This window comes from Echiichthys vipera (assembly GCF_963691815.1).
Source record: "Echiichthys vipera genome assembly, chromosome: 12".
In the NCBI taxonomy this organism is placed as follows: Eukaryota; Metazoa; Chordata; class Actinopteri; order Perciformes; family Trachinidae; genus Echiichthys; species Echiichthys vipera.
Window position 1 is genome coordinate 5,786,592 of NC_139837.1, and position 25,000 is coordinate 5,811,591.

The window sequence follows — 25,000 nt, forward strand, 5'->3', positions numbered from 1 at the left end:
TTCACTGGCCGCTGGTCCTTCCTTGTGAAAACCATACAACCACGAAAGTCATACACAACACAGACAGTGCCTTATCTGAGCTGCCACTTGAAAGGGATCCAGTGGGCAAAAGCATCATATTTATGTTTAAGGGCTGTGTTACGTGGAACCAACGGCATTACACAGCAATAAAGAAAAGACTGAGAGGAGGTGATAGGCGAGGACATATAGAGGAGACATGAATGAGGCTGTGGAGCTAATGCAGAGGTGCTGCTGCATAATGTCATACTAGCATAATATTGTCATGTCTGGCATGTAAATGAATATCTGATGCATGGGTTAGGCCGCCTGAGAGCCAACAGTGTGCCTCATTTTGGCATTAAATGTCGTGTGTTTGAGAGAAAGAGAGGCAAAGAAAGAATGTCTGAACCTGAGTTCAGTTCACTCCGTCTTCATATCTCCATGGTGACAAGAGGGGGAAATCACTTTGAAATAACATGTATTTGTGAAACTTACACAATAGTGTATATTTAAAAAAAAAAAAAATTACTCCACGGTCCAGATCGTCTCCCTCTCTATTCCTGTTTTGCTGCTTGCTATCAGTCTGTCTTTCTTTCTCTGGCTAGTCTTTCTTTGTGTTCGTTAGTTAAATCAAAGACGTATGTTGCCTTAATCACCGTCACTTTTTCGTTTTTAAACTGCGCTGGCTTGCACAACACACCTACGGCACTTCTTCATAGGGGCAGCTGCGGCTCAGGTGGTAGAGCGGGTTGTCCGCTAATGAGAAGATCGACAGTTCGTGTTCTCTTGTCTGTATGTCGAAGTGTACTTGAGCAAGACGGTGAACTTCAAATTCAGCGTGCGTGCGTGCGTGCGTGTGCGTGTGTGTGGGTTCAAGTCATAGGTTAAAGGTCAGTAGGGTTCAGTGGTGCTGTGCCTGCCAAAAAAAAAAAAATCTGTATTTTTTACGATTCTTGAAAATACTTTAAACTGAGCGACCCAAGCTCTTCTTAAACATCATTATCCGGCTTTTCAATACCAGCAGCACCCAGATGGTTTGTGTGTGCATCTCCACGGCCTATCCTACTACCCACTAGTCAGCCTAAGTCAGCCTTTTTAGTCTCCTGGCTTGTTGAACTAGCCTCTGTGTGTGTGTGGCCAGACTGAGCCTTGGAGATCCAAGGTGTTAGGGAGGGGTTTGCTGTGAGCTCTCCTCAGGCTCCATGCTCCTCTCTAGGCTGCAGAGCGCTCAGCCCTCAGCCTCTCTGGATCTGGTGCAGAGAAAAGTCTGAACTGCGGCGGGGCAGGAAGAGGGAGGGAAGAGAGAGAGACAGGGAGGAGGGGGAGAAAAGGACAAAAGGAGAAGAAAAATCTGGAAGCGCTGCCATGAAGAAGAGTGAGTCATGTTCATGTGCTTGTGGGAAAATAGCCACTTCCTCTGTATTGAACACTCACAAACAGAAAACAAAAAAAAAAGCTTTTTCTTAGGGCAGTCCGGCGCGTTGACAGTAAAGATGAAGATGTTGGCCGTACTAGCCGTGAAGACGGCAGAGATTCTGATGAGGCCGATGGAAGTAATGAAGATAATGACATCAGTTTTAATGATGATGATTAGGGTGGGGTGGGTTTCTGTTTGTGCTGGTCAGTGAACTATTTTGTTGCGTATGTTGTCACCAGTTTGTGTAAATCAGGCCTTGAACATCTTGAAGTTAAAGGAGCTCTCAGTTGGAGGGAAGGAGGGAAGGTCTGGCGATCCTGGCTGATGTAATTGGTGGAAGCAGAGTCTGTGACTGGGATAAACTGTATCACAAAGTCACCTTTGTCTCTTTGTCTTTAAGGGTTTGGTTGTCTCTATTTAGACTCTCACACAATGACCCATATTATTTCACTCCATTATTTCTTCTCCCTTCCTCTTGCATCTTTTTTTCCTCATACGCAGGAGATGTAGAGAAAATATAGATCTCCCTTTTTCTTCTCTCCTCTTCTGGAGTTACGTCGTGGCTACGTGGCAGGCATTGGACTGTCAGGGCCTCTGCTGTGGGTTTACTGCTTGCTGGCCCCCATTCCAACCACAAACACACACACACACACACACACACACACACACACACACACACACACACACACACACACACACACTCACTGGGCCAGCCCACAGCCGTACAGCTGCAGGAGGGAGAGCTTGCTGGCAGATGCACACATCTGCCGGAGCTAGCTGTGCTAATGTAAAGCTAACGGCTAACACAGAACGCCCAGTGCAACACACACTGAGCCGATTGTGAGCACTTTGCCTTCATGCATAGCAGGGGGAAAAGTGGAGAGCATGTTTCAAACTCTCTTAGCTTGACTCTTTATTTGTAGGACTCACTCAATTTTCTCTCTGTCTCTTTTACTCATACACACAGACACAGACACAGACACACACACACCCTTGCTCACTGCCTGCTGTCTGTGGTATGACAGGCAGGACTAATGTTTGTTCTGGAGCAATAACACAATTAGGATTCCACACATTTCTCTCTCCATGCACACACACTCAATGTGTGGGCCCTCATTTCCCCCTCCCCATTTTCTCCCTTCTCTTTCCTCTCCCCTGTCCTCCATGTCTTCTTACTCCTCCTCCTCCTTCTCCTTATTTTCTTCCTCCTCCTCTTATTTCCATCCTGCCTCCTTGCCCTTCTGCCAGTTAACTGACAGATTGCTGTCAATTTCACCCTGCGCTGACAGGCAACAGATGATATTGATTTAATAACACCTAATTGCTTCGCTTTTGACAAAATTACAGAGCTTCTCGGTCGTGTGTGTGTGTGTGTGTGTGTGTGTGTGAGTGTGTACTATATTCTTGGTCCACTGCTCTTCCGCTTAGGGTTTTATTCAGGTGATCTTCCACCATACACCAATTAACCTTTCTCTGTCTGACTCGCTCATCTACTCTCCCTCAGCTCCTGACCTGAGTGTAAAACAGCTATTTCCTCTTTATTTTGTTCAGAAGGAAAACTGATGCATCACCTACCCCTCCCTGCCTCTCTTCCCCCTCCCTTTCTCAACCTCTCTCCTCTCGACCTCTCTCCTCTGTGTGTCGAGGCTGTTGTCCCGATCTCCGATGTGTGTGTGTGTGTGTGTGTGTGTGTGTGTGTGTGTGTGTGTGTGTGTGTGTGTGTGTGTGTGTGTGTGTGTGTGTGTGTGTGTGTGTGTGTGTGTGTGTGTGTGTGTGTGTGTGTGTGTGTGTGTGTGTGTGTGTGTGTGTGTGTGTGTGTGTGTGTGTGTGTGTGTGTGTGTGTGTGTGTGTGTGTGTGTGGAGTCGCCGCTCCCTGGGAATAGGTCGCTGGCTTTTTTTTTTTTTAGCTCTGCGCTTTAACTTCCTCCCACCCACTGCCCCGACAACAGCCTATAAAGGGAGCCGATGGTTTCCCGTCAGCCAGTGGGAGAGGGGAGCTGTGTTTTGACAGGGTAGTGGAATGTGAGGAAGGCGGGGTCTTTCCAGGAAGTGGATGGTGATAGAGTCAGATCCTGGAGACTTTGGCTTGGCTACTTATTTGGCACCCTGGAAAAGACTGAATGCAGATTTATATGGAAACAAGCTCTTCAGAGCTGTTAGAGTTTTGTTTTTTCCCCTGGTGCGTACAAGAGCATTCTATTGTATTTCCACGTAAAGTTAATGACATAATTTTTCTTGTGTAATCTCTATTTTGTGATTGATTTAAAGTTATCTGAAGTTGGACAGCTGGAGAGATGGACAGACAATGTAAGCATTACTTAAATCTTAAAAAAGGCTCAGTAGGAGAGACGAGGAAAGGGAGGGAGAGGCAGAGCGAAGGCTGACTTGAAGTCACTGGGTCATCTGTTTCTGGCCTGTGTTCCTGGAAACCAGGCCTGATGAGAGGATTGGATGGGTGGGTAGATGGATAGATGGGAGGATGACAGGGGAGAAAGGCTTTGCCCAGGGTGCTTATTTTGTATGTTTGTGTGGAGGGTGAGGGATGGATGGGGGAGAGAAGTGCTGAGCCTGTCGTTTACCAGGCTGAGTTCTGACTTGTCGGTGCTCTGGCTGCACACAATGATCTGCAGAATGCCTGGCATGTAGAGGAAACAGGAAAAAAGAAGACAAGTGAAAAGACAGGGAAAATAAGAGAGAATAGTTTTCTAAAAGGAGCAATCCAAGAAAAGAACACAGCAGTTGTTTTTATGCCACCTAATCTGGGATTAATTAAATGCAGCATGACAGTTCAAGATTTCAAGAGACTGACATGACGGCTAGGGGTTGTTCCCGCATTTCCTAGCACTAAGTGCAGATTGTTAATAGCTTCTCATCTGCCTTGAGTTATGTGCAAGATGCAGGCAACGAACCGCAGTATAACCTTGGAGACCCATTTACATTCTGTAAGAGTAGAAAAATGCTCGTTCTTGCAGGGAATGTGGGACGTGGCAATGACAAAACTTCCAAAACTTCAATCTTGTTGTGATAAGGATAGTAGTTGCCATAGTTAGGCGCAAAATGGCCTGTGTCGAGAAAGTGCTGCTAGTTGGAATCCCAGAGTGTGTGGGGAAATCATATTGTGTTCGCAGCGATACATTGGTCCTTTGCAGGTCTGCCTAGTGATGCAACAGATCGTCCTGACCCATGCATTCAAGTTTACCTTCTGTTTATGGAAGTGTGTTTGAGTAAGGCCATGAACATTTCATTGCTAGTTCATTGTTTGTAAGAGGACCAGCTATATGTGCTATAAACTTTCATAATAGCAATGTTACCTTCAAGAGAACACATTTTTTCTAAAGGAATTTAGTTGCTAAGGAGACCAGTTTTTGTCCAGAACTGATGCTGCAGGGAAAATGACAACATGGTTTGTTGTGGCGTGAACAGCCTGTTCAAGGCATGAACGTTGCGTTGTTATTCCATCTCGCTGTTCTGCATAAAGGTACGAACACGGGATGGACTACATGCACACACACACACACACACACACACACACACACACACACACACACACACACACACACACACACACATACACACACACACACACACACACACACACACACACACACACACACACACACACACTATGCCGCAGTTTTTTTTTTGGTTCAGCGTGAAAAAGCTAACCCGGCGTAATGGTGGATCTTCTTGTGAAAAGACACTGTTGAGGTGAAATGTCTTGATGAAAAGTTTTAAAAGAGACAGAAAAGTGAATTGAAAGCCAGAAGCAGCACCTGGTTGGTAGAGGCTTTTATTTACCATCAAATGTCCTCAAATTTTGAGGAGGTGCATCTCATCTGTTTGGGGGGAGAGGTGCTCTAAGAGCCTCAGATCATGGAGTTTGGAGCGGAGCTTGTTCATACATGGTTTGCAAGTTGAGCGTGTGTTTGCGCTCGTATGTCTCTGTTGCATTCCACTCCACCCGTTCCGACTTCTTCTTCTTCGTGGATGACATATCATTACCGCAATTACAGGGCAGGAGGACTTCGACCATCGACACACACACACACACACACACACACACACACACACACACACACACACACACACACACACACACACACACACACACACACACACACACACACACACACACACACACACACACACACACACACACAGAGGCGTGCACACATAAAGGCGCTGCATAAATGTATGAGAACAAATATGCAAGCCAAACGCATGAAGGCAAATTGAAGAACAAGCTGAAACTCTGAATTTTGCTTTAGACACTTTGCCTCTGTCCCTCTCTTTCAGCCTCTCAATGCACACCCTCCTTCTCTCTTGCTCCCTCACGCACACACAGACTGCATATGTGCAGAAAGCTGCCAGCCGAGGTGGGAACCCGAAGAGGTTCCATCTTTTATAAATCCCCTCTCTGTCTTTCTCTGTGTGTGTGTGTGTTCACACTCCCCTCAGAGTAAGCACAAGCACAGCATTCCTCTTTGCCTTCCTCTCCACCCTTCTTTCCCTCTTCCCTCCCCCCTCCATCCTTCTCCACGCCACCTCTCTCTCTTCTGGTAAAAAGGTACTCACTCAATCTCTCCCCCTCTCTGTTGTGTGTGTATATTAGAAAGAGGGCGAGTGAGAAAGAGAGCAGGAGACTGAATACCTTTTGTAAAAGGAGCTGGGGTTGAATGGGAGTGGTGTTGGTGGCAGTTTCCCACCATATTTAGAAGCTACCCCCCCTCCCTCTTTCTCCACACACACACACACACACACACACACACACGCACACACACACACACACACACACACACACACACACGCACACATACATGCACACATGCACACATGCACAAATGCCAAAACAGATTAAAGTTGTCAGCTGATAAGATGGGTTTTAGACTTGTTTGGCATAAACTGTGTTTGGGTGCATGCATTTACTTGTGTGTGTGTTTGTGTGTGTCTGTGTGTGTGTGCGCGTGCGTGCGTGTGCTGCATTGAATAGATAGCCATTCAGTTCAGAGCACTGACACCTGAGAGCATTCTTCGCTACTTAACACACCCAGAATGAGGAAGAGGACACCTACACCATGTCTCCCTTTCTCTCTCTGTTATCCTTCTCCTTCTGTGTGACTACATTGACATGCTCATTACAGATCAGGTACACCAATGTTTTTTTAAGCCCATATCAGTGTACCATATACTTTGTCAGGACAGGAAACACATGTATGACGAGTGTCTACTGAGCGTGCCCTCAGCCTGAGTTTGGCATTCACATGAGGCCATTATCCTGTTTAATCGCTCATACTCATGTCTGTTAAACCACAGAATTACTGTATATACAATTATCTGAGTACCAGATAAAGTTCAGTTTCAGTTTCAATTCTCCCTCTTGTTTCTCTTTTTTTGTTCGTGTGAATAGGTTTCTCTTCTGTCTCCTTGGTTTGTCTGTACCCTTTCCCTTTTGTCTCCATCTCTTTCTCCTCCTATCTCATTTTGGGGACAGAAATGTGTTGTTCATATTTGACTCCGCTGTATCATCCCGTGCCTTGGGAGCTGCGAATGTTAGTAGGAATTCACAAGGTTTAAAATTCCTTCTCGGTGCCCTGTTTTTTTAATCGAAAAGGTGGCTGGTATTTAATTATGGTGGTTGTGTAAGATTCTTGCAAAACTTGTGTATAAACAGTCGGCAACGTTCAGTAGTCTAAAATCCACCCCATTTTTTTCAGCCCAATAAAAACTAGTATTTGGGTTTGCAGGGCAGTTTTTTGTTGTAGGCATCAAGAAACCAAGTTTCTGAAAGTGTTCCCAAGTTCCTGGAAAAGTTGGTGTGCTGGATAACAGGGTTTAGGCCCTGTTTAGACCTGGTATTAACATGCGTCTTGGGTGATCTGGACAGACAGCCTCAAATACAAGTGTGAATGCACCTAAAATGCATTGAGGGCGCATTGAGATCGGATCGCTCAGATCACATTCGCAGGTGGCCTCGGCTGCATATGGCCACATTCTTTTAGCAGTGTGTATGCTAATGTGTCCTGGGCTACATTGAAGGATCGCATACTGAACTGACGTCCTCTCCGTAACAGCCGAAAATCTTGGGGAATGGATGCGCAGAGCACGTAGACAAGTTTTTAACCTGCTACACGGATTCCGTCAGTAGCATGTGGCTGCATATTGACTTTTCCTAGTGATAATGAAGTAGGTTATGTTATGTTATCATCTCAACCCCTTTTAAGCAGATTGTACTTGTATTTCACTCAGTTCTATGTAGTTTTTACCTGTTGGAGGGATGCATAGCTGCGCATATGGAAAGAAAAATAAGCGAGCCTGCATTGTCCTTGTAGCAGCTTCAATTAGATATAATGGACGTCTGCTGCAGACATGCTGCAACAGCCACGTCACGCTGCAAACGCACCCCATGTATTTGGGCTGTAAGTGCAAGTGTAGCATAGCGTTCTCAAATCTTGCTAGCTGGCTGGAAATTTAAAACCCATAGAGATGCATCATAAGTGCGTCAACATCTTTGGTTTGCCCGGAAACCCCTGAGGAATAGACCCAGTCTGTATTGTTTTGATCTCTTCTTCTTTTAATTTACAGAAGATTAGGCATGGCTGCCAGGGAAAAACAACCACATATGGGTCTTTGCAAATGGAAATGATGGACTTGTTTATGTGCATTTAGAGCGGGGGAAGTGAGATCCGATCGCAAGTGGTCAGTCAAGTCGCATGTGTAGACACATTCTCATGCCAGGTGTTAGCAGATTTCTGCGCTGTTATCCAGGTTTCTTGTTCAGATGTATATACCATAGCCGGCCACAGTCTTTGGGTCAAACATAGCTCCTCATGGAGCCATGTTTGTTTTAACTGAGATGTAATGCTCTTACATTACATGTTTCGCCATTCTGCATATCAGTGTGTTTATATACTGTTTGTCGGTTTGATATCAACACATGCATAGTTCTGCGACAGCGTATTAATGTTCTGTAATTAATCCAAATACTAAAATCAACATTCAACAAAGATAAACACAACAGTGAGCAGTTGATTCAACTCTAAATGACAGTGCATTTCCAATCAAATCACATTTCATTCTGTGTTTACCATTCTACCAGACAAGGCTTCAGACACACAGCAGTACGTAACACTGATAGAAAAGCACAATGTTGCTTATTTGGAACATTCCTCAGACAAAAAACTGCTTTAACTGACTCTTCTTGCAGATTAGGGCTGTGTGGCTCTCAAAGTTCAACCTGCCTTCTGTTTGAGTTTCTAGATTTTCATCATCTCCACTGACCCTCCTTTGATAAAAGTGCTTCAATGGGATAGTAGGGTTACATCTGAAATCAATGCTTATCTCTTTTTTTCTGACACATTTACCAGTGAGAAGGGCGTGTTACATCAGTCATGTGTGAACAATGTCTAATTCTCCTATTAAAAACGACTGACCCAAAGCTAAACCGTGAATCAGACTAATGCACTGTGGATTACACAGGAGCAAAGTAATTCATACATTTATCAGCCTGATGCCTGTTAGGATTCTTACTTGTATCTAAGTGTGCAGAAGGGGAGAAAAATGTTTTGAACAACCCTCATGGCCCTGAAGGCAAACTGCAGGGGGAAGCTTCAAGGCTGCTTTGCTCATGGAAATGGAACTTTACTGAAAATAATAAACAAGTAATAAATAAAAAAACAAGCCATACTGAACAAAATGTACATTACAAATATAGAAAACTGCAAAATAAATATGACATGTCCAAAAAGGAGTAGGAAGAAGTTTTCACTTATCTGGTCCTGCCCCTTAGTCAGTCTATGATTAGTCAAACGATGACTTTTTAGGGCATATTAAAGAATATAGGCTTTAAATAACAATTGGACAAAGCTTTCTCAAATGAAATGATATTCTACATATATGAGCTCAAAATGTTAAGATTTTAAACACGTTAAAAACTCCTGAACACACTTTATTTTACCACACGGAGCTGACGCAGCCTCTTATGGCTGTCATTAAAAGCAGAGGGGAAAAATAGAAACCCGGACGTGCTGATGCACTGATTCAGCATTGCACTGCATGACGAACACCAGGACAAGACTGACTTTGATCTCCCTGTTTGCGAGACTTAAAAAGCAGCAGTTGACTTGTGCAGCGAAGTAGAAGAAATGCATGTTTGGCCTATTAGCTAATCTTAGCCTTGTATCACCTGTGGCTTTTTCACCGGTAGAAACCGCATGCTGTCACAGTGTTTTATTTTCCTTACGTCATCAACGCGGTTTGAGGTAAAAGAAGAAGAAGAAGTGGACATGTGATCGGTTTCCTACCGTCTTGCCAGAGTTTGTGTTTTTATGAATAAATCCATTCATGTGCAGAAAAAGAGAAGTGGTAAAAAGCACATGAGATCATGTTATTGTTATATTTGCTAAATGTGAAAAATTCAAGACTAGTTTCCAAGGCCCAATTTAATCAGAGCAAGAAATAGCATTCTCGAGAGATTTGGGTTGTTGCACAAGAGTGTGTGTCAGTGTGTCTGTTTTCTATGGCTGTGTGAATGACGGTAGGGAGAGAGAGGTATGAAGCAGTCGACTGGAAGTAAGTCAGACAGTCTGTTAGGTGGTTGTGAATATCCATTATGCTTCATCAGGATGGACAAACTGGAGTCATTGGGCGTGTGTGTGTGTGTGTGTGAATGATGAATGACTGTGAGTAATGACTGTCGTGTTATGAGGTCAGAGCTGCTCCTGCACATCTAGGACGCGTGTGTGCGTGTGTGTGTGTGTGTGTGTGTGTGTGTGTGCGTGTGTGTGTGTGTGTGCGTGTGTGTGTGTGTGTGTGCGTGTCTCTCAGTGTGCATTTTACTCTATGCATCTTTTATGTTAGAGGGGCAGTTTCCATGCTTACACAGGGCTTTCTGTCTAATGACACAGACACGTGTACAGTACATGCGCACACACGCATGCACGCTCATGCTCCTTCACACACGTACACACAAAAACATTCATACGCAGGGACAAGTGGGTGATTGTTTTCTGGATTCAACATGGAATTTTTCAATTTAACATTTTATCCCTGCTGGGAATCGACACCTTATTCCTCCCGCATTCCACAGGGGAACGGAAACCACTGTGTGTGTGTGTGTGTGTATATGTGTGTTTGTGTGTGTGTGTGTGTGTGTGTGTGCATGGTGATGTCTGAAGCTATCAACAGCAGCATCCATCTGGTAATGATTCCACTGGGAAACAAAGGTCATTATTCATTAATTGATACATAATATTTCCGGATATGTGCGTAAGGTCCTGTGGCAAACAGCGGCAGAACAAAAGGTGCTTTTCCCTACATTGAACTCCAATCGTGACTCAGCCTTTACAAGGCAGATAGTCACAAAATACGACGTCAGTAGTGAAATGGATGATCGTTTTTTAAAAAAACTTGCTTGTGCACCGTGCAATTTCACACATCAGTTGGTCTAAATTGCAGTGGAAGGTTAAGGGTTTTAAATTTAGATGATGCCAATGCCAAGAAATTATATAACGCGACAGCAGTAAGCTGAACACCACGCTGCTCTATGATTGAGTTGAAAAAAGTAATTTGACATTTTGGAGATATGCTCACTCTAGACTGAGAAGATCGATACCACTCATGTTTGCCTGGTAAATGTGAAGCCACAGCCAGTACAGAGTTAGCTTAGCCTGAAAACTGGAAGACTTTTTTCAAAGCCAAGAAATTGTCCGGAACATAAAACTGCAACTTGTCGTTTTTAAACCTCACTTATTGTACTGATGCAACAAAGACGATACAAAATGTTATTAGTGACTTTTAGAGGGGCTGTTAGGCAGATTCAGTTCTCTTCGGACCGAGCCAGGCTACCTGTTCCCCCTTGTTTCCAGTCTTTATGCTTCGCTAAGCTAATCATCTCACTAAATATTTAACATAAAGACATGTCATCGATCTTTTCATCTAAACATCAGCAAGCAAGCGAATAATAGAATGTCCCTATAAAGGCTGGGTTGTTTAATTTGTGGTGAACTGACCCTGAAGAAACGAAGAAGCGACACAATGTTACTTATCTTTTTGACAAGTCGACAGTTTTGCTCTCAGGAACAGCAACATAATAGCTTTTATCATGTTTTATTTTCCGTGGTTTATAGAATATAGATTTTCCAGTTGCAAACAAACTCCTGCAAACTGTCTATCTTGCAGAAATACATAGATATGTGACATTCTGGTGCTAGACCTTCGTCAGACGGTTGAAATTCTTCTATTTTGGTATGCAAAAAAAACGTTCTGTTGATAACCTCATCCAACGCCAAAGTACCTTGAACATCACACAAAGAGCGTACATTGTTGGAATCTTATTTCTACAGTACTTGTGATTCAGGCTGATGAGTATTTCTAATACGATTGTGTGAATGTAATGAATTTCTTCAGGAAATTAGGGGTTATTTTAAGAACACAGGCTCATTGGAAGAGGTGTCTTGAGACTGTCCTCTTCTTCAGTCGCTCTCCATTTATCATAAAAGCCGATCCTACATTTACTTATTCCCTCTCTCTTCCTCCCTCCTTTATTCTCTGTCTCGCTCTTCTCTTTTTCCTGGCAGAGTTGAGAGTGGTGTTACCATCTGTCTGTGATGTGTCCTGGACGCAACGCTGTGTATCTGTGTGTGTGTTCAAGGCAGGATGGCCAGGCTGAGCTGGGAATGGGGCTCAGATGGAGAAAGGGGGAGAATTTAAGACAGACAAAGACCAAAATCAATCAAAGAACGTACATAAAGATAGAATCAGACAGGCATGAAAGACACTGAGAGTGATGTTTGAGTGTGTGCGTGTGTGTTTATATTGTAAAAGTATGAGCCACAGCTGTGTGATCTAGTAACCCTTTCAAAGACCTCGTCAGTGCTAGAAGACGACCAGCTGAAAGAAAAGACACACAGCTGTTTTCAGAGGAATGCCTTATGTGTTAGCATGTGTGCACATTATCCGTGTATGCAGGTCAGAAATGGATATTGGAGATATATTTCTTCACTAAGATGAAAAGCAAATCCCTAAAGCATACTGTATGTGTGCATTTGTGTGTGTGTGCGTGCGCAAACAGCAGCTTATAGCCATTCGTAAGTAGCTCTTTAGCAGTGATTTCACTCACCGGCATTGAATTGAAGCACCTACGTCATTCAGTAATCTACCCCTGGCCATAAATCAGTGTGTGTTTGTATATGTGTGCATATGTATGTGTTAGGTTAGCTTTTGTGGAACCTTTTTGCCGTAGTTTATCTGATGTGTATATATGTGAATGAGTGCAGGCCAATTCCCTCAGGAGGCAGCATATACATCACAGCTGATGTAAGTGTATGGGAGCTTTTTCTGTGTGTATGTGTCAGCACAGGCACATAATGACTGATAAAGTTCGGGTTAGCAGCTTGGTTAAAACCCTGCTGAGAACCGCATGCATGGCCGACACACATTGCCGACACACATTGCCGAGATTTTTTTCTTTTGGTTCTCGCCCTATAGCCAATTAGGTGAAGCCATGTTATTTTCCACTTAAGATGAATGGCCTCGGTTGTTGTTCTTATTTTTTTTTCATAATTACGCTTTTTGGTTTTACTGCTATTATTATGCAAGCAAAGAAACCATATCCAGATTTAGCTCTCTGGGTTACTCTCCGAAGAGCGGCAGCACAATTGACTCCAGGAGGCCCAACACGTCCTATTCTTGCTATGCGTTTGCATGTTTGTGTGGAATTCTGATCTGCTGTGTGTTATATTTACAAAGCTCACAATGGATGCAGTAATCCCTATTCACCCATCAAACTAAGACTTTAATTCATCCAATATTTCTCTATTTATTAATCCTCCGAGCAGGATATTTGTCGTAATCCCTCCTGTATTTGACAAGACTGTTGATGATATAGTCCTTTTAAATACTCGTTCACTCATCTCCTGCCCTTTTCATCTCCTTTTCTTTTATATTGACATGATGTGACTTGTTTATATTTACCAAAGTGGATATACCCGTGCAAAGCATGTATAAGAGGGTAAGAATACATTTTACGAGAGTATTGATGTTAACAGGAATAATGTAATGTCCTCTGTCTCTTCTTTTGTGGTCTTGAACACAAGATTATGGCTTTCGTGGACTGGACCAATTATCTATCTTTCCATCTCTTATTGTTCTGCCTGTGAGCATCTTTCTTAGAATAAACCCATTGGATTCCTTCTGTCTCTAGCTCATTCCAGTTTGTATTATTCCAGCGTTCATATATCTGGCATGTTTCACACACACCTCTCTTATTGGAAATATATAGAGTTTTAATTATGCAAATGAAACCACATAACTACAGTAAACCCTGTAGAAAGACACACATTTAATCAAAGCTCCTTAACAATGCAAAGAGGTTTTCACGCTCACATGAAGTGGAAAATTGTTTTATAGATGCGGAAATTGCACAATAAACACTGATGGAAAGCTGAAACACACTGAGGCTTGCCAAACAGAGATTTGGCATAATCTGGCTTCACATTTCATTGTTCAACTGTAGAAGATGGTTATTTGCTTTCTTGCTGAGAGTTACAGAACTGAACTGAACTCTTACGTCTGTCTGTTAAATATGAAGCTGAAGCCAGTCGTCTTAGATTAGCATAAAAACTGGAAGCCGGGGGAACCAGCTAGCCTTTTTAAATCCCCATTTTTTTGTACAGATTAAGCAAACAAGATACAGGTGTCGATATGTAGATTTTGTTACCTGTAGATGGCTAAGCTAAGCTAACTAGCTTCTCACTCAAGCTACCTGTACTGTCGATCTTATCTTCATAGCCTACTTTTGGCAAGATTTTATGAAATTTTGAATCTGTCCGACATTGTTGCATGTGTATGTTGTGCTCTTAGTCGCATATAAAGCCATTTTTTTCACTTTTAAATGAAGGTTTGAAATACTGTATGTCCAACTGTAGCAGACAAAAAAAAATCCCTCTTCCCCTTTTTGTTTCTGTTCTTTTTTTGTTGTTGTTGTTGACATTTTTGAATCCTGTTTGATTGCTTTTAAAACAGTACAGGGAAAACCCTAATCTGGTTTTTACTTTTCCTTTCACACTATGTCACTATGCGTGTGTTTATAACTGAACAATACTGACGTCCCATGTTCCTCATTTCCTCTCTCTCTCTGTTTCAATCTCTCTCTGTACTTTCCCAGGTAGGGCAGTTCAGTGAATTTCTCCATGAATGTACGTCACAATGATGATGACAGACCAGATTCCACTGGACTTGGCTCCGCCCCCCCTCCTGAACGGGGAGGTCCCTCTCATGCCTCACATGGTTAACGGTGATGCAGCACAGCAGGTAAACATTCATGCGGATTCACACCCACGCACGCACGCACACACGCACGCACACACACACACACACACACACACACACACACACACACACACACACACACACACACACACACACACACACACACACACACACAAAATCTGTCATTTGCTTTCAGTCATCCTTGCAGAAAGAACATACGAATGCATCCATCTCCTTTCAACATTCCTGTGTTGCCCTATACACACACAAACACACACGACCAGATGCATGCAAGAATACACATCAAACAGTCACGCAGGCACTTCTCTTTGTTGTCATTTCGTCACATGGCTCATGGGTTGTTGCCACAGGTAATGAACAGCTGCCGAGCTGTTACAGTAAAACATTTGTCATATAACAGAAACAAGAATAAACATAGACACATACATTACACTCGCGTCATTCAATCCCAGAGACGTTTCTTTGCACAGCTTATAACTGGCTCCACTGATGGATGCCAGGCCTTATTTTAAATTACTTTGGAAAAGGTTTCAACTGCTTCTCTGATCTTATCAGAAGCCGCAGAGCCAACTTAATCACCTTCAAAGTACAAAACCCCACCCAAGCCTTGCACAGGCGAGAGGATGCGATTGACGTAATTAAAAGCATCACAGTTGACTGACCTGGGTTTAATCCTATTGTCAGGTATATTTTTACACTGTGTGCTTTTGGTAGATGATGATGATGAAGGTGAAGATGTTTATGCATTGTCCCCTGCCTGTTCCCTCACAGCCCAGAGGAAGCATGGTGGGAGTGTTTTGGCTGTGATACATACCAGTTAGGGAGGGTTTTGGCTATAACACACAGCAGTTAGGGAGCTCTTTTTACTGTAACACCCTACAGTTTAAACTTAGTTCCCAATGTGGAATCAGGGCTCTTAGACCAATGATTATATAGATTTGCCTCTGCATGTATGTGTGTCCATGTTTGTATCCATGTGATTGTTTCTTGGTCCGTCTTAGGCAGTGTGTTTCATTTACCCTTTTAGCATCTGTGTGGGCACACACGTTTCTGTGTTGAGTCTGGGTACATACTTCTGTGTTTGTGTTTGTCTGTCTGCTTTCCTGTCTGTCTATCTCTGTCTACTTGCATGCTTATGTGTGTTTATCTGTGTCTGTATTCCTTCACTACATGGTCGCAAAGACATCCTACATTATTTGGGTGCCACAGTCAGTATTTAATGTTCAAAACTCTTGTAAAGAGACAAAGTGCCACCGTCACATCTACAGCTGTACCTGAAACTCAGTGGCATTTCTCATTGAGGTTTTCTTTCATTTTCCTTTCTGCTAAAGTGAAAATTTTTCCGGGGTTTTACTATCTGCATACTAAGATAAGTTAGTATCTACTTATAGCCCTTTGCTATTAGAACCCTTTGCGATTAAAAAAACAAAAAAACCCTGATTGATTTCTTTATACAGTCTTAACAGTTTCTCCCCTATGATGATAATAATAAAATGCAACAATGTAGACATTCAGCACTTCTTGTCCATTCGCATTTCTCCTTAAACATAGGACTTTGAGTCAGCGGAGCGGTGTTCAATTCCAGTCCGCACTAAACCAATCCACGACCTTTGTTCTAATCCTAACCAAGTGTTGTTCATGCCTAACCCTAACCTTCACCTTGTGCTGGCTGAAGCCGTTGTTCTGTTGGCTAAAATCCTTGTTTTTTGTGTGTTGTTGCACTTCTGGGTTAGCAAGTTTTTTGGGGGTCAAGTTCTGGTCCGTTAGAAAGCATGTTCACCGTTTGGTCAGGCAAAATGTGACAATCACACGCTTTGCGAAGTGGACAAATGTATCTATTTCACACTTTGGGGTGATACCTGGTTGCACATCTAGCCACTTGATTGGCCTTGGTCTGTCAGGATGGTAAAGTTAACTTGTAGGTTTTTTATTTATTTTTTTTTTTAGATTGTGTGTGTTAAACGTTGCTTAAGACAGAAATACAAAAAAAAACAAAACAACGTCAATGTGATTTTGATCTTCTGAAGCAGAACTTGCAACAACTTCGACAAAACAAATTTTCAGTTTGGCTCTTTACAAAATAAGTCTCCTGAAACTTCAACTGCTACCTGAAAATATTGACTAAATAAAAAAAAAAAGAAAATAAGAATTTGCTTGTAGTTGAATTTGTAGCCTCGCCAAAGAAGGTCAGGTTTGTCAGGTGTGTCAGGTGTTGTTATATTCTGTAACGGCATTTTGAAGAGTTAAAACTTAAAAAGTAAGATTTGCAGATTTATGGGTAAGAAATATTTGATCACAGTTTTTATTCCAACTTAAAATTAAAAATGTCACACTTGTTAAACCATTTCTAGCTACCTGGATCATTACAGCTTACACTGATCCATGGTTCTATCAAAACATAACAAATATGCTACTATTTTACACATATTCTTGGCCTGTGTAGTTTTATACATAACACATGCATATATGCAGTCACTCCACACCCACCCACATGGTCTGATATGGGGGTTTTCTCAGTCTTTGGGAAACATGGGTCGCCCTGTACTATGCTGAGGTTCCCATAGCAACAGCAGCCGCTGCAGCAGACAGAGCAGGAAGTGTGTTTGTGCGTGTGTGTGTGAGTGTGTGTGTCTGAGGGAGAGGAGCAGGTTAACGCTGAGATGGGAGAGCATGCAGACACTACAGGAGGAACGCATGATATGAGGATTTTACGAAGGCACACCTGTAGAGCATAGACAAGGCTGTGCTTGTGTCTGCATGCATGTGTTTGTAAGAATACGTGTGCGTGTGTGTAATGGAGGGTCACCTGTTTCATGTCTACAGCCATGTGTACACTCTCAACAATCTGTATGCGGAGAATATGACGGTAAGGTGCATGCACACTCCCTTCCGGCATATTCACCAGAAACACTGGGAAATCAAAGCAGTGTCACATATTTTGGCTTTATTTGTGTGTACAACATGTCTGTTTGTATAAGTGTGATATATGCATTACTCCATGTTTGTAATATTTGTGTGTAATGGTTTTACTGGTTTCCTGCCAGTCAGTGTGGTTAAAAGAGAAAGGCTTATCTCAAATTAGGGTACATGAGACAGCATCATTGTCTCACCATTAGCTTGTCTAACACCTCATTCATATGTGTATGAACTCTGTGTCCGCCCTACTCTGGGATCCACTGCTTATTGTGTGTTATGTCATCCCTGCAATCCTATTGGCTGTCCAGCTCAAAATCTGTCCTGTTTTTGTGATTGTTAAAGATGTATGTATCTTTATGGCATTATGCGTGACAGATTGTTTTTCCCTTGTTGCCTACTGATATTAATCAGTTATGTGATCTGTGATCTCTAATTATGTGATTGTATGTGTACGTGTTGTTGGTACAGGTGATCCTGGTGCAGGTGAACCCAGGGGAGACGTTTACCATCCGGGCAGAGGATGGCTCACTGCAGTGTATCCAGGGTGAGTCCCATGATATATGGTATAATTATATTATCATATTAACATGTGGCCTGGGGACCATGCCAACTATTTCCTATCACTTTAATTATATGCTGGCCTCACATGTTTATGTAATGTTTGAGGGTCCAAAATGCAATCTAAAGCCCAGTTCAAACCAAAGATTTGCAACCAGATGAAACAGTTTTAGAGTGTTGCAGATGAAAATTGCAGTGGTGTGAACTGGCCCATCTCGCCTGGACTCAAACTGGCTGATGGTGTCACCTGCGACTCAGCTTGTCAAGTCGCCACCAGCTGGTTTTAGAACGTAAGACACATCACCTGTTTCAACAGCCAATTAAGTCTTAGCAAAGTCTGTTGGTCAATTCACTTGCAAACTGTCAGCTGGTTGAAATGGCAGTTTTGAACAGAGGCTCAATGAGCATGAGACGGAGAGAAAAAGAGACAGAGCAGGTCAAGCGCACTATACACTTAAGGAGAGCGAGCGCCGTAATCCAGAACACAGCAGTAAATCAGGAAAATAAAACAGCTTTTTTCGCCATTTCACCACTAGATATTTCATTACTAGAAATGCAGCTGTAGCGAGTATCTCACTATGTCTATCCTCATTTATATTTCATAATGCTACAAATCATATCCAGCTACGAACAAAAGCCTGAAAAGTCGGAGGTTAGAATGGAAGTTCAGAGTCGTATCTATGGAGTTGATACACCGTCTCGCCTTGTCTCACTGGTGTGAACTGTCAGGTTGCAGACCTGAACACTGCAAGTAGTTGCAAGTTACATCGCGTCTTGTCGCAAAGCTGGTCTGAACTGATTTTACAAGAACATAACTCACTATTTATTTGAACAACATTTATCAAAAATAATAACAAATCAACTTGACAATATGGGTAATCTCTTATTAAAGCATAATTACTGTTTATTTATGCATTTTTAAAGATTTTTATGGAGACCTGAAACTGGCCTAAGATAGGGAACCCACACTGGGAATATCATGCTAGTTCTTCCTGCACGGTGATACCGGTGAGAGCATGGATTCTCGGTAGTTAGCGTGCTGACTCTCAAGGCTAGCATGTTGTAACTTTCAACCAACACATTAACGGCGGGCATTCAGACTAGATCAGGCAGGCTAGCGAAAACGCAAGTCATCCTTTTTAATTTTTTATGGGAGTAATGCGTTCAGGCTGCGGTGGTGGGGGACCACAGGGGGTGCAGAAAAAAAGCGCAATGGCCTGTGGCAAAATGATGACAGAGTCAGCTTATGGAGAAATGCAACCCGATGTCACGCTGCAGTGACCAATCATGTAATCTGCGATCAGGCTTCTCACAGTCCTTTCAAAAGCAGCATGAGAGTCGCAAGCAGTTAACAGTAAATATCCCTGTCTTTATGACTGCCACAAGTGATAAAGAGTTTGTTTAACAGCTGATTGTTTCCTGTAACAGCACAAAGCTCAGTCTTTTGTCTGTCTTTCTCCGGGAAATCAAGCTGCCTTCAAGTGTGGTCGGTAATGTCGAGATCATAAAAACTACCTGACAGAAAAAAATAACTGTGAAATATATAGTGCTACATAAGGGGGTTAAAGAACACGGCAAATGGACCACTTAAGTGACCCTCCCACCTGCCACACAACCCTGCAGCGAATCACCAGAGCTGCCTGAGGCTATGTGAATTCGACCATATATCAGTATTGTCGCATTTTAAAAGTTAATTACCTCTCTCAAGCAAGTTTTAAGTCTCTACACCAACGTCTGCCTTTTATTTGTCAGCAGTATTTCTTTCTCTTTTTCATTGACATCGGTGTAAAACCGCACAATAGTCCTTAATTCTGGTCTTTTGGGACAGCAGTCAATAAAGCCGCACTTAAAATAAAAAAATAAAGCAGGAAAAAAGAAGTGAGGGGGAAATGCTTGTGTCAGTTTGTGTTGTCTTTACATTAAAAAAAAGAGAAGTTCAAAGCATAGTCAGTAACAGAGTGGACAGCTATTGTCTCACTCTCTTGCTGCGTCTGATATCAGTACATGGAAAGACTGGAAATGTATGCAGAAGAGGTGGCAGTAACACGGGAATTCCCCAACTCTTGTAGCGTCTCACTTTGATGATGTCAGCAGAGTAGGCTGTTTGAAAGGGCACCTTTGTTTTCTTCTCAGTCTCTCTCCATCTGTCTTTCGCTCGCTTCTTCTCTCACTCTTTCTTTGCCCTATGAAGGTTTTCTTTGAGTGAGAGCACTTTTGGCTCAGATACTGACACCCCCACGCATAAACTGCCCCACCACCCCACACTCTATGTTGTAACTAATGACAGCCCGCCTCCTTTACTCTGCCCGCTGTGTAATTTGATTTTTTCCCCCTGAGATCAGAGGGATCACTCAAGGCAGACCTTAGAGGCACAGATAAAGCCAAATAGAAATAGTATATGATAAGATGGACGGATGCAGAGATGTGCAGATACAGTTGACAAATACATTTACAGATGTGGATCAATGAGTTGCAGAAAGTTGAATAAAAGACAGATGAATGAAGGGTTTCCTGCACACAGTGAACATATTAATGGGATACCAGACACTGATTAGCAGAAACACTCTGCGTTGACGTATTTGGGGTCTGGCGGTCGTCTGTTTATTTGTGTGGGTGCATGTGTGCGCTTGCATGCAAAATTTAGCATCGAAAGCACAGTGTGTAACTGTGTGTGCTTTTTTTGGTGACTTAGTCTACGACAGTTAATTGGGCAGGTGGACTGGGGGCTTGGGGTCATGTTTGAATGCACATATTATTAATGTGGAGGGCCACACACGCGCACAAACTCCTGCTTTCTCTTCCTGTCTCTATCTGGAGGAGGTCATTGGGTTTAATGAGAGGTGGAGTGTGGCAGTGTGTTCTGAGGGCGAACTGAGTCGCTCTTTAGACAGAGACTCGGTGTGATTACTGAGACCTCAGAGCTCTGGGTTTGCGCATGCTTGTGTACGTGTGTGCCTGCGTGTGTGTTTGCACTCTGGCGTACTTATGTGTGTGTGAAAGAGAGCGAGATTACAGAGACCTCAGGGCCAACCAGGGAAGGACTTTTTATATAAAGTAACCTCTGTTTAGCTGCTGCACTGCGGTGCATGCATGCAAACATGCATACACGTACACACACAGGCACAGATGCTCCGCCAAGGCACAACCAGCCTGGAGACGTCAACACAGCAGCCAAAAGAGATTCTTTCATATGAGCCTTCAGCTTGCCTTCTCTTTTGCTCACTTCTCTTCCGCCCTCTTCTACTCTCTCCACTTCTTTTCCTCTCCCAGCTCTTTCCTTCTATCCTGCCTCTACCTTAAAACAAACCTAGAGCAGCAAAGAGATTATTGTATTTGTTGGATTGATGTTAAGCACTGCTCATTAACCACACTCAGACTAAATGCTCCTGGAGGAATTATGCTCTTTTATTTGGACTGAAAGTTTACACAGAATTGTATTAAGAAATTCCATAACCTCAGGGCACATAAAATCCCTTTGAGATCTTTAGAGTATTTCACGTTTGCTCTGAAGATGTAGAAGAGACGTTTTCAGTTCTTTTTACCTGGCTTTCCCTTCTCTCTCGTATTTGCTGCTTTCGTCCTGGCTCTGTAGCTGTGTTATTTTGCCTCTGCAACTTGATGGAAGTTTCTTTTTGCCACTTTTGCAGCACAGAATCAGTCTATCTGCCTCTAAAATAATTTCTCCTGTATCGCTTTGGTAATTAGAATGCACTGTGTACTGTATGTTAGTCTGCATGTCTCCATTCCCTGTTTAAACAGACTGACCTCGCAATGCTCCGGGGGTCAGCTTGAACTTACCCTCCCACCCCTTGCCCCCAGTCTATCTCTCACCGTCTCATTGGGTTGCTCTCATGTATACGCTCTTCTCCCTCCTTTCCCCTCCCCCTCTCGACCCCCCCCCCCCCCCTTTCTCTTTCCCTCCCCCACTAAGACCATTCCCCTGAGCTTTCCCACACTCACATCAAAGGACAAGACTCTAGAGGGGTGTGTTAGAGCACCCTGCTATGGAATGTGAATGTGTTAATATGCTTGTGTGCGCATGTGTGTGTGTGTCTATGTGTGTTTTACAAGGCTGTGTTGGTTTACTGTGTTGTGGTCTTTGTCTGACTTTTATGAGGGATGATGAGGCCAGGGGGGTGAAGATCAGGAAGCTGTGCCCTGCCAGGGAGGATGTGACATCATGGGGCATGGCTGGCAGCAGCCACAAGTCTCCTGTAGAGAACTTGTGCTTTCTGGGTTTGGTTGGGGTAAAGGACCGTCAACAGTTGATCAGTTTTATTTTTACAAGATAATGCAACCTCAGGCCTTACTGGTTGTCTTAAAGTTGAGTAGAGATGATCCATCTGTGCGGTGTTTGCTTTGAAAACGTATCATTTTGCCACCAAAAAATGTGTTTTTTTGCATGGCGATAATGTCACCAGGCAACCAGCTACTCAATGGCTTGATGATGAACACTTCATGTTTGCACAACAACATTTGTATATACTTGATTGGAGTGTTTTCAATGTCATTTAAGAGGCGATTGAAGCATTATTGATAAGTGGAAAGAAGTACACTCTTTTTTGGGGGAGTTTTGTAGGAAATGTTCAGTATAGAGCAAGTCTGTCAGTCTGTCTGCAGCGCCTTTCACACGTGCAATGCAAACCTGAAATGATCTAGACCCAGTTGGGCGGCTGTATGTGAGAATACAAATGAGGACGCGTCTGATGTGTTCTCTGTGGAGAATCTCCGGTTGTGTGCTGCAAGCGAAGCGTGAAAGACAAACTCTGGACTATCTCCGGACCTTATTCTCTTGACACACTCCTGACTTCACGTGTGAAAAAAGGCTCGTGTGTCTGTAATTTGCATTTTCTTCATTATTCATAAACTTTGATTAAATGAACAAAGCTTTGAAGACCTGCCCCTGCTGCTGCTGCACACAGCGGGGCTTCGGGGCTCTGACTCGAGCATGCCTTCATCTGGTTGTCAACGGTTTTAACTTTGCTATGGGAGCTTGCAGTGGAAAAATAAAAACAAACTTATGGAGTCAACAAATTAAGTTAAATGAACTAGTTTAAATGAATTGATTAAATTACCAATTGGAAGTGCGTTATTTTTCCTGCACAGACTGGCTAAATGCAGTGTGCAAACTGCATGATGGGAAATGTAGTTCCGTGCTCTGCTGCAGTCTGGTTAGCCCATTTTTTTCTGACAAGCGTGACCTCAGTGATGTGGTCTCTGCACCAGCTGTGTGCACATGTTTCTTTGCATCCGTGTCATCTGGACAGAGCAGAGTGTGAATCATGTCATGGTCTGTTTTGTTTTTTTTAACCAGCAGATGTGCGTTGCTTGTTTTCTCTCCCTCATTGTTACTCTGTGGGTGCATCCTAATCCTGTTATTTCATATCTCCACACTCAAACTGAAATCCACCAGTCAGACGCTCCACTTACCTTATCTCTGCTCAGAGTTGCTAAGATGGAGGATACACAAGTGTACCATGGTACCCTACGAAATCTAAGCGCCGTAACTACAACATCACAATCAATAACATGAGTTCTTCACAGTTTTGCCAACTGTTCATTTGTTGGGACAGTAAACAAACTTTAAGCCATTTTTTAAAAATGTTATCATAGTTACTACACTTAGCACAGCATAGGCAGGATCATTTTGCTCCTATAAAATAGGTTTGTAATTGGATGCTGCATTGGAGACACATCTCCACAGCACTGCAGTTTTTACCATATTACTGGATAAACACAAATATGGTCAACAACCTCATGTTGCATATTATTCCAGTTTTTTCTCTATTTGTCAAGTATTGAAGGTTGTACTGAATAAGTTTGGATGACTGCAAATGTTTCTTTTTACAGTACAGTGTTCTTGCTGTTGTCATAACAATTGGCATAATTTCATACTGTCATAGTGCAGCAATCCATTAGTGTGTATCAGCCAGGAGTGACTAAGGTGTAATGTGAACTATTTTAATTTTGTACAAAATGGCTAGGCCACTGAATTGTTATTCCGAATTATGAGTCATCATCATAATTTGGGTTTATTAAATAATGAGTTTATAAATGGACACAAATTGATAAATGCTGATGCAAGCCTCGCACATTTCATTTCTGATTATCAGCGACTGACGTCAGTTCAGATGATTCATGTTTCCTTGATTCCCCTTTGCATCTCTGCCTCATCTCATAAGTGGGTGGGACTAAGTAAGGGAAATGAGGAGACGATGAAGGGAACTGGGATGTACCCTGGGTTTTTCTTCCCTTTCATCATTCAGATGTCCCTTTCTCTATTTTCGTCTCACTCCGTTCGTCTCAGTTTCTCCCTTTTGTTGGTGTTTGTCTGCGTTGGATTGACGATGCTGATATTCCTCCTGCCGGTTGCATCACAACACAAGCACGCTGAGCTTCTTTCTCGTCAGTCTTCACCTGAAGTGTGCACTCCTACACTCTTGCTTCAGCCCTTGATGTAAATGTAAATAGCTGGTTGAGAGAAATATGGTGGAAAAGTCTCACGGCTTGTGTTTACACCAAGCCAGATGGCTCTAAACAAGCTGGGGGAGAGAAGACACAAATACACTTTTCTCAGAAGGGCTTCATTTAAGTACTTTTTCGGACTGTCCCGTTGCTGCCTGTAACCAGAGGTGGTTGTTTTGGGAACTTTTCAAACTTGCTGTAAATCCACCCACATGTGTCAATCAAAGGGAGTGGAAAACAGCTGACTGATGACTGTATCCCTGTTGGCCCGTCAGCTGAAAGGATTGTATGCATTTTGAAATAACACTTAAGCGTATGTGTTAGGATCCCTTATTTTATTAAAACAAAAATGTAGTA

General features: G+C 42.9%; 1 protein-coding gene across 3 annotated transcripts in view; it reads left to right on the forward strand.

Moving 5' to 3' along the window:
• fndc3ba (fibronectin type III domain containing 3Ba) overlaps positions 1-25,000 on the forward strand; it is a 102,166-nt gene that overhangs the window by 10,835 nt on the left and 66,331 nt on the right. For 2 of the 3 annotated variants that reach the window (XM_083924054.1, XM_083924055.1), the window contains exons 2-3: positions 14,580-14,724; positions 18,079-18,164. In XM_083924054.1, coding sequence (XP_083780180.1) covers positions 14,609-14,724; positions 18,079-18,164 — 202 coding nt within the window. In that variant the 5' untranslated portion in view covers positions 14,580-14,608. Of the gene's footprint in view, positions 1-14,579; positions 14,726-18,078; positions 18,165-25,000 lie in introns of all 3 variants that reach the window. The other variant, XM_083924056.1, reaches the window with a different exon arrangement.